General features: G+C 42.6%; 1 protein-coding gene across 1 annotated transcript; it reads right to left on the bottom strand.

The window, feature by feature from the left end:
• Positions 1–2,414: 2,414 nt before the first annotated feature.
• Positions 2,415–8,002, bottom strand: LOC124649746 (lysine-specific demethylase JMJ18-like). The gene is given in 12 exon segments (XM_047189332.1): positions 2,415–2,772; positions 2,774–3,073; positions 3,178–3,375; positions 3,470–3,573; positions 3,654–4,539; positions 4,630–4,998; positions 5,385–5,546; positions 5,661–5,882; positions 5,972–6,472; positions 6,559–6,636; positions 6,753–6,803; positions 7,817–8,002. Coding segments are annotated over 12 exon segments (3,057 nt in total). The 5' UTR covers positions 7,955–8,002; the 3' UTR covers positions 2,415–2,724.
• Positions 8,003–10,807: the final 2,805 nt, after the last annotated feature.

Raw genomic sequence — 10,807 nt, 5'->3', positions numbered from 1 at the left:
AAGAATTATGATGTCTGGATGGATAGACGAGAGGCATAAGGGTGAGTTTCCGGGCTCCATGGATTTCACATCCGTTATTTGCCGATGACCTGTCTTGTGTTTATGAAAGCTGATGTAAGAAGTGCACGTCGCCTAGATGAGATCCTTGAGATCTACAGCAAGGGATCAGGGCAAAAAGTAAATAAGCAGAAGAGCTCTACATACTTCAGTCCTAATTGCTTGGTTCCTGTCAGAATTCTGGTGAGGAATGAGCTCCATATTGAGAGAGAGGCTCTGTCTGAAAAATACCTAGGGCTACCCACAGCTTCGGGTAGGCTCACGGATAGGCAGTTTGATCATTTGGTGGAAGGATCCAGATCGAGGGTCCAAGGTTACTGTGAGAAACTTATGTCCTTTGCGGCAAAGGAGGTGCTAATAAAATCAGTGATTCAGTCTCTATCAACCTATTCTATGAGCTGCTTCAAGCTCACAAAAGGTTTATGCTCCAAATTAATGGCAATTCTGTCCAAATACCGGTGGAGTGGATCACTTGATAAGCGTGGTATGCATTGGCAGGCTTGGGAAAAGATGTCATTTGCTAAAAGCAAAGGAGGTCTAGGCTTCAGAGACTTCCAGAAATTCAATGATGCTATGCTAGGTAAGCAAGCATGGAGACTACTAATAAACCCCACGAGTTTGTGTGCTCGTGTACTAAAAGGGCGTTACTTCCCTAATGGTGATATACTCTCTGCAAGATGTCCGAAAAATTCTTCAAAGGTTTGGCGGGCAATCATCTCGTGGTAGAGAGGTTCTTATGAAGGGTCTTGTCCGGCGTATTGGTGATGGGCAGGATACTCTTATCCGGGATGATCGATGGATCACAGGGGTCCCAGGACTTAAACCCTTGTATCGCGATGCGGCCAAGCAGATTAGTGGCACCGAGCTTACAAGAGTCTCGGAGCTATTGGATCATGATACGGGGAATTGGGACGAGGCTGCCGTCAATGCAACCTTGTGCCCTCTAGATGCGGCAGCGAGTCTTGCGCCTACCACGTCCAAGAAATGGTGGTGAAGACTTCGGGCATGGAATGAAGAAAAGACAGGAACTTACACAGTCCGGTCGGCATACCGTATGTTGGTTCAGCATGTTGCCGATAATCCGAGCAGCTCCAACTCGGAGCAGCAGGTGGAAAAAGCTGTGGAAGCTAAGAGTTATACCAAAGGTGAGGGTTTTTTGGTGGCGGGTGATGAAAGGTTTTCTCCCGTGCTTTGCCGAGTCGAAGAGACGGCATGTGATGGATCATGCTACATGTAAGCTATGTGGTCATGAAGACGAAACGCTGCATCATGCGTTGGTGACTTGTGCCCATGCAAAGCGGTTCCGGTCGGTGGCGTCGGATTACTTCGGCTTTACTTTTCCGAGGCTGCACCCGAATACTTGGATACAAGATATATTGGTTGGCTCATACCTTGGCACAGCATCAACTACCTATAGCTATCACAGGTGCTCGGTGTGTTTGGTCTAGTCGTAACAAATATGTGCATGGTGAAGAGCAATACAAGCCTCCGGGTTCCATGCAACCGGTTGAAGAACAGATGGCTCTTCTAGAGCTACCACCACGGCAGCGAGTGAGGCCGGTTCGGACCTGCAAATGGTCAAAACCGCCGGTTGGTTGGTGTATGGTGAATGTTGATGGCTCACTGAACTCACATCTGAAGGTGGCCGGGTCAGGTTACATTATTCGGAATCACAATGGTGAGCTCATGGAGGCAGGCTGCAGGAAACAGAATCACGTCGATGACCCTTTTGTCAGTGAAATCCTGGCAGCCAGGGAGGGTCTTGAGGCGGCAGCTCGGCTGGGTATTCCGAAGGTGATTATACAAACTGACTGCCTCTCCCTTGAGAGGGTTTGGCGGGAGGAGGTGCAAGTTCGCATAGAAGGTGCTCACATTATTAGTGAGATGAAGGGTTTATGTTCTAGTTTCCAGGAAGTCAAGCTTCTTTTCTTAGGTCATGATGCAAATAAGGCGGCACATATGTGTGCCAAGGAAGCTCTTAGCGTAGTAGATTTTGTTCGCTTTGATGTAATACCTGGATTTTTGGCTGACGTGATTCAGTCGGATTGTAACCACCGTCCCGTTTAATAAAGCAGTGGATTACAACTCAAAAAAAAAAAAAATCTTTTTCCTCAACATTTCCAATTCCAAAGAGCCTTTGAATGATGTTTTTTTAACTGTACCACAGGCCGCACTTGAGAAACTATATCAACCATCATAATTTGGCGGTATTAACAAAATCATCAAGGATAAATAAATCAAGCAAACGTACTGACTGATTCCCACGCAACAACGAAATGTGGTCTGGTCCACTTAATCCATTTTTTTTATGACGGAAAAAGGGTATCCATCACAGACGAAGTGGCACTAGTGCACCATGCAATCAAATCAATTTTCTTCATTTCTTCTGCAATTTCCAGCAACAAGATTTTGTACATGTAAACTTTTGAGAACTGAATGATCATCTTGTTAAATAGGTTACCATGAACCTGGCTAATCAGGAGACTATCAGAGAGTAAAATAACTTGTTGCCAAGTTAGAATAAATCGGGATGATCTAAAGCTTAGGGGAATGCAATCCTATAAGAATGCAAATCAATGGTGGTTCTAGGTTCAATTCTAATGGAATGGTTCCCTAAGGAAAAGCTTTCTAGGATGAGTTATTAAAATCGCTTATCTATTCAGAGCACTATTTATCTACATTATTCTTCATCTCATCCTGCAGATTGCCGGCTGCCACTCCAAATGCTGCTGTCAATTGCTTTATTCATGCCAACTAATTCCGAGTCTTCTGGGAGTTCAGCCCTCTTCAGGAACCTACCCAGTTTAACCTCCTCAGCACAGGAATTATTGCTGAAACTGGATTGTTCAGATTCCTTGCTGGTAATATCAACCCCAAGTAACTTTATGGGGGAATTATTAGTGCCGTCAACTGTTGCGGCCATCATAGACTCCAAAGGGAGTCTTTTCAAAGGAGGCGTACACTTAGACAACCAATAGTCTAAGCACTTGTGATTGGGATCTAGAGCCTCGATTGCCTGTTAAACAACAAAGAGCTTCTTAGTAAAATTCATAACATGTTCTAATGAAGTGACCACCTCCTCTCAGAGAAACAAAACCTATATATTTATTGAAAAATTACCTGAATGATTGGTGGGGAAAAGAAACCAAACATTTCAAGTCCGTCTACAGAATCGGTGGATAATAGATCAGGAACACCGGATTTTCCAGCCCTGTGTTGTTTTTTTATTTCTTCATTTACCCTGTCTCTCACACTGTCCCAACATTGAATTGGCGAAGTGTGAGTAAACGAAATCTCCGGAAGCTCTTCTACTGCCACCTGTTATTAGATTTTGAAAGAAAACCAGCATGTTACCACAAGAAAGCAAATGATTTTAAGACTGAAAATAGGAGGTATTTGGAATCATACATACCCTAAACAATGGTCCGAGAAGTCCAGCATCAAGAACTTCTGAAATGTAGCAACATGTCCTTGTTGGATCTAGTACATTGTGAAATGTAACTCGACTCCTAAATCCTGCAAAGACACCATTTTCTCTTAATTTTAACATTTTTATGCACCATGAAAATACTCATTGCAATATTTAGTGCATGTACCTTTTGGAAAGATAGCTTGATGATTGCACCAATTTTTGCCAACCATCACTGTTCCATAGTCAAGTGGCTCAACCACATGCCTTAATATTGTTGCCCGGGAGACTTGATCAGATTGGCTTGAAGAAGGCTTGGCCACTTGAAAAACCTGGGAATGCAAAGCCTTGGCCACGCCGTATTCAATGTCAACACCAAACAGTTTCTCAGTAGCTTTGGAGGCTGGGGTGGAATTTTCTGTTGGTGTTCTAGGAGGACATGATAGGTCGAATGAATGACTAGTTGGATTACTTGTCCCCAGAGACTCACAATCGATGACCATCTTGTCCTTGTCAAACTTTTCTGTGCTAGAACTACAGGTTAGCTCTTCTTTTATTCTACAACTACTTGATGGATCTTCGATGTTCAGATCAACACATTTATTCTGAACTTCCTTCTCTTTCGGATATCCCACTGGCTTGTCAAGATCATGGCAGCCATCAAAGCTGCAATCAATGTCAGCATCTATTACAGGTCCAGATAATTCTGCGCTTTTACTGAAGTCAATCTTCTGCTGCATAGAACCAGATTGGCAAACTAAGTCTGCATTGTACTGTCTCCACTGGTACACTGCAGCTGCATCTCCCTCCAGAGCTGCAATAAGAGCATTCAGCTCCTCCATACTGTATCGGTATAGCACAAATTTTGTGTCCGGTTCACATGAACATAGAAGGTTTGCATGGTTTAAGCAAGCAAAGCGATTTGGCGAGCATTGGCAACTGACAGCAGATAAATGGAGATCATAGAAGCATGAAAAGCATTCCCGGTCTGTTGAATCATAATCTTGATCCATCTTCTTACATTGCAAAAGAGCATTTGCCTCACGTGCTGCACCTTCCATTTTAACCCTTGTCTGAAATGAGGAATGAAAAGTGTAAGTAACACTTAATTTCTTTGAGTAAGAACTGACAAATAATAAATTCCTATAAGAATTAAGAAGTACCTGAACTGCACTTGTCAACACTCCATTTATTCCACGGCTATCAAGCCATAAATATTTTTTCTGACCAGTCTTAGAGTTTTGAAGGTTCATCCAAAGCTGTGTGAGAGCTTCTTGTGCAGTTTCAAGTAACAACTTATCATGTGATATTGATGTCTTTCGCCGCTGATCTCTGTAGAGCTCAACGGCACATTGTCCATGGGGCAGCCAATCCACAGGAGCAACATTTACTGCCTCTGCACAGTTGAAGCCACAGTTGAACCCAGAATGATAAGCTCGCGGTAGTGTTAGAACAAACTCGCCTTGATTCTGAACAACACGGTAGACAGGTATTCCTTCTGATTTCAGAACAGAAGGGGATAACTGTGTAACCTGCACAAAGAAAATTCAGAATGAAACTGGGTGAAGATGCAAATATATTTTTATAATGCAGGAGCATATTGACTATTATGCTGCATGCTTGCACAAATTACCAATAAAAAACAGCTCTGCCAGAATGGTTTGTCCTACTATTAATGCAATAATCATTATGAGTCCTAAAATTCCTAAAATTTATGATCAAAAGGATGCGATGATACTGAATAATGCGATGGTACTGAATAGTTTCCAGTTCTCTTTGATTTTTTTGAAGCATGCTAAATAGTTTCCAGTTTGCATGAACTCTTATAGTTCCAAAAAAACATTTAACTAGGTTACTTTGTAAACATTGAGTTCATTTTATCAGAGTCACTAGGCCATTACACAAAATAAAATGTTACCAGCTCATGCAGGAGATCAGGCTGTTCTTCAAACAGTCTTGGCAAGTTCCTTCTCATAGCTTCTTCCAGCTTCACTGCATTATCACCAGGAACACCATACCATACTTTTTGTTCACCAAAATGCATGTAATTCAGAGAATAAAGGAAATGATCTTCCACATGCTACAGCAACATACAAATTAGGATATATGAGAATAAGAGCCATAAACAACATTTATATATTAATTATCCACATTTTACGAGATGAATGAGAAATAGAACAATGAAAAATCTTACCCAGCAAAATGATGAGAAACACATCCCAACATAAAGCCAAGGGACTACAACACCAGATATATCCTCAGTTTCAAATGAAAGAACAGACCCAGGCTGTCGTCGCAGATTATTCAAGTTCCAACCAGATGAACTATATGGATCTTGCTTATTTGAGTCTAAAACAGACGGTTTAGTAAATCCACTACCAAACGTTGCGGTGTCCAGATCAGCACCATAATCCACCTATGCCAAGAAAGTGTGATGTCTATCAGTACAAATGAAAATCCTAATAAGAACGTAATCTACATGTAAAGAAATAAGCAATCAAGTACCTCAACTTCATCATCAGGGCATACAACTATCCGCCAATATTCTCCTTCAATTTCCTGAACTGATGGTCGCCAAATTTTTTTGCCACTTTTAATTTCAGAAAGAGACATTTCATCAATTCCCTTCATTCCAAAATATTGCTGCTTGAAGTCGTCGGCATATTTCTCGAACTCGTCGAGTGTAAAATCTGAGCCAGACTGAAAGCCGAACTTCTCGTCGGAGTCTTTCGCGCTAGGTCGCCTGCTAGACATCCCAAACCTAAGTTTCTTTCTTCTCTTTCTTTTCTTCTGAACTGGAGGTTGGGTTTTTTTCTTTGTGGGTTCTCGGTTTTGAAGCTTGTCAACTTGTTGAACTCGGGTGTTGAACTCTGTAGAGTCCCAAAAACTCTTCTCCTTTAGAGGGCAAGGTGGTTTCCAAGAAGACGGTGGAACAATACGACAAATTCCATACTTCTCGACTTGAGGACCGATGCTCATAATGTACCCAATTGCATCTTCGAATTCCTGATGTGAAAGAAGATTATACACTATTATCAAAAACAGCATGTCACATAATGTAGTTCTGCTACTGAAGAAAATAGTCCACAAACCTCTTCAGTTGGGGTAAAAACAGGAGCATCGCCAATTTCAGGTCTGTGTGATTCCTCCGGGTGCCACTTTCCACATGTCTGTCCATGAATTGAAGACAAAGAGGCAAACAAATTAGGCACAGAAAAATCATGTAATTGTAGGGGATGGAATGCTAGCTTTGTGGCAATGAAGTTAAAAGCTTTCAAGCACGTACAGTTGTAGTTCCATCACCGTCTTCCTCGCAACTCCTTGATGAGAGGAGATCCTGAGACAAAGAGTAACCATCATAAGATCAACTTTCCAGATTAATATTTCACTTAATTAGAAAGTAATAAAGGATTAATGTCCTCATAGTATGCAGAAATTTATACCTCAAATTACAAACTTAATGATTAATAAAAATGTAAAATAAGTAATTTGAACAGTGGCACGGTTCATCATATTTTGTTCATGTATCGGAATCTCCTGATGATTTTTTTTTAATCCGTAGATCTTGTCACTGGTTGAAAACTCAGTAAAATCATTTCAAGGTTGAGATCTATATCTTTGTATATCTTATCCATGGATTTGCTAAGTACCCAATCGGGACAGACTAAAAAAGTTGTATCCCTAATAGGTCATGAACCAATTTGGGCAGGCCAGATCCGCCCATATTGTTCAAAGTCTGCGCCGCAATTTATACAATCAACATGATCTTTTTGGGAGCATTAGATATTTTCCTCGCAAATCAACACAAACAATTATTACTAAGGAACGCATCCCCACTGGTCGCGCTATCCAAATCGCTGACCGATTCTCGATCCCGCAATTGTAAGAACAGCTTACAGATCGGTCAGGGGATCCAAGTAACTTGTGTAACCTCGCCCCACAATTCTAATTTGCGCGAATCCCACCCCAACCCTCACCCCTTGTTGGGTGATTCAACCAATGTTTTCCCATCTATAGCCAGGCCCAAGAACAAGCATCAAACACATCCCCTCCACAAATCCCATCTCATTGCTGCATAGATCCGACCAGCTAGCATTGCCCTAGAATTCATGCATGACCGATACATCGAAGTTCATACGAGGAAAATCATATGGATAGACATAATGATAGAAATCAATCAAACGAAACCGTACTAGTGCTCCCGAACCAAACAAGAGGGACGAGACTTTACTTTCACCAAGAACAGTTTTTTTTCTCTAACAGAGGAAGAAAGAAAACAATCTATCCATGGTATCGAATAATAATAGCCTGATCTACAAGCATGTAATATCCGGGAGGGGAGACCCGTACCTGCGACGTCCTGTCTGCGGAAGCCGGCTCCGGCGAGGCAGTGCTGCCGTGCATTCTCCTCTTCTCGGCGCGGCGCGTGGGCCTGCCGGAGCCGCCGCCGCCATCCTCCTCCCTAGGGGAGGCAGGGGAGGAAACCATGGGCGGGCGAGATGTGTTGGTGGTCAGAAGGAGGAAGCTATCGCAGAAAGGAGAAGTCCTCACCCCTGCGTCGCGGTTTTGTTTTACGGGGAGGTAACGACCCTTGCACGTGCCTCTGAACCCGGGGCCCCTCAGTCGGGGTGGCGAGGGCAGGCTGCTGTATCCTACTCGGTCTAGACTACTATACTCTTCTCTTCTCTCAACTAAAATGTGTTTCTCTCAACTAGGGTTTGGTTGTCCAGGAGATGGATGATTTGAGGAGGATGAGAGGGTTTGGTTGGGACTTGGGAGGAGAGGGCAGGCACAATGGGGTTTTATAGCTGAGCAAAGTTGGGTCGAATTTAATGCCAGAGGTGCGTTTTAATTTGGGACGCGCCGATACACCGTATTGATGTTCGAGATATAGGTACTAATAAACGAAAGATTGCTCGGCTGCGTATATTTGCGTATATTTGCGTATATTATACATTCAATGTACACAACCAAGTACGCGGCGTCGCTACAGTCATAAACCCCCGCCAGCAGACGCGGCTGGCGTTACTGGCTAATTAATGCGTGCCACTGATATACACGGAAGGGCGGGGAGAGATTTCTCGAGGTGGTTGGCGCGTACAACCAATGCGTGTATCTAAAAATGCATTTATCTGTCCCCGGGTGGATTTTAATCATTGGTGATAAAGCAATTAAGGGACAAATGCAGCTTGACCAGGTGTTCGGTCCCTAAGGCAGTGGGTGATGAGCCTTAAGAAATGCTATAAGGAAAGAAATCTTCTAGAAGATTAGATACGGCTTTTAGATTATTTAGCAGTAAAGCGCTACTAAATGATCTAAAATACTATGTGTGAGACGTGACACAAGTGGTGCTTTTTATCTGGGTTGCCCTTGAAAAAGCTGGTGCAATAATATATTGCTAATGCTTTGTTAGGACCCTTTGCCCAAATCCAAAGAAATCCCTAAAGACCCTTAAATATGTTATTATCTTAAAATGTTGAAATTCCAAAACTGCGAGAGTGTATGGAGGTAAATTATATCTTCATCTCTCCCTTGTAAGTACGAAACATAACTTACTCAAGCAAGTCATACGAAAGCAAGTGGGATACATGCTTGTTTAAAACTTTATTGAATGAGAGCATTGTGCATGATCCTACACATGCTAAAGTAACTTACCCAAGCTACGCTCTTGCAAGAACCAAGCTTGAATATATCACCAAAAGAAAAGAGAAAATGCAGTTTTGAAAAGAGAGTGTGAGAAGTGGTTACCTCCACAAGCTTAATTAAAGCAAGGGTGATGAATTTTACCGTTGAAGTATGAATCACCTCTCTTTCATAAGAAAAAAACCTTTGCTTCAATGAATATTCTTTGATATGGAATGACGATTTCCTTCCCAGAGAACCTGCTTGGAACTTAAAGAGAAAACAAAAAATTGTGCTTTTCGAAGCACGGGGTTAGCTCACAAATGATGAAACCCTAAGTTTCACGAGGTCGATTCATTCACCTAAGCACCACACTTAAGTCAACAAACTAAGTCTAAGAGTTGTACAAACTCTTGGATTTGATGAAGTGCAAATGAGACAGCATATGAGACATGATACGTCTCAAACGTATCTATAATTTCTGATGTTCCATGCTTGTTTTATGACAATACCTACATGTTTTGTTCACACTTTATGATGATTTTATGCGTTTTCCGGAACTAACCTATTAACGAGATGCCGAAGTGCCAGTTCCTGTTTTCTGTTGTTTTTTGTTTCAGAAATCCTAGTAAGGAAATATTCTCGGAATTGGACGAAATCAACGCCCACGATCTTATATTTCAAGGAAGCTTCCAGAGCACCGAAGAGGGGCCAGAGGAGAGCCAGGGGCCCCACCCCACATGGCGGCGCGACCAAGGGGGGGCGCCCCCCTACTGTGAGGGGCCCCGTGGCCCTTCCGACTCCGACTCTTCGCCTATATAAGCCTCCCTGACCTAAATCTTCGACACGAATAAGCCACGATACAAGATAAGTTCCAGAGCCGTCGCCATCGCGAAGCCAAGATTCGGGGGACAGAAGTCTCTGTTCCGGCATGCCGCCGGGACGGGGAAGTGCCCCCGGAAGGCATCTCCATCGACACCACCGCCATCTTCATCGACGCTGTTGTCTCCTATGATGAGGAGGGAGTAGTTCTCCCCCGAGGCTAAGGGCTGTACCGTAGCTATGTGGTTCATCTCTCTCTCCCATGTGATCTTTATGTGATCATGAGCTTTGTGATCTAGTTGAATATCATCTATGTGCTACTCTAGTGATGTTATTAAAGTAGTCTATTCCTCCTCCATGATGTAATGTTGACAGTGTGTGCATCATGTAGTACTTGGTATAAGCTATGATTGTGATCTCTTGTAGATTATGAAGTTAACTATTACTATGATAGTATTGATGCGATCTATTCCCCCTTTCATAGCCTGACGGTGACAGTGTGCATGCTATGTTAGTACTCGGTATAATTGCAATGGTCTATCATGCACTCTAAGGTTACTTAAATATGAACACCGAATGTTGTGGAGCTTGTTAACTCCGGCTTGAGGGAGCTCTTGTAGCCCTACACAATGAATGGTGTTTGTCATCCAACAAGAGAGTGTAGAGAAAGTAGTATTTGTTTATTCAGTTATGTGATCAATGTTGAGAGTGTCCACTAGTGAAAGTATGATCCCTAGGCCTTGTTTCTAAGCATCGAAACTCCGTTTATTTACTGTTCTACTGCATGTTTACTCGCTGCCATATTTTATTCAGATTGTTATTACCACTCATATTCATCCATACTACTTGTATTTCACTATCTCTTCGCCGAACTAGTGCACCTATACATCTGACAAG

Source organism: Lolium rigidum, chromosome 4 (assembly GCF_022539505.1).
Source record: "Lolium rigidum isolate FL_2022 chromosome 4, APGP_CSIRO_Lrig_0.1, whole genome shotgun sequence".
Lineage (NCBI taxonomy): Eukaryota > Viridiplantae > Streptophyta > Magnoliopsida > Poales > Poaceae > Lolium > Lolium rigidum.
This window is presented reverse-complemented; position numbering and strand designations above follow the sequence as displayed.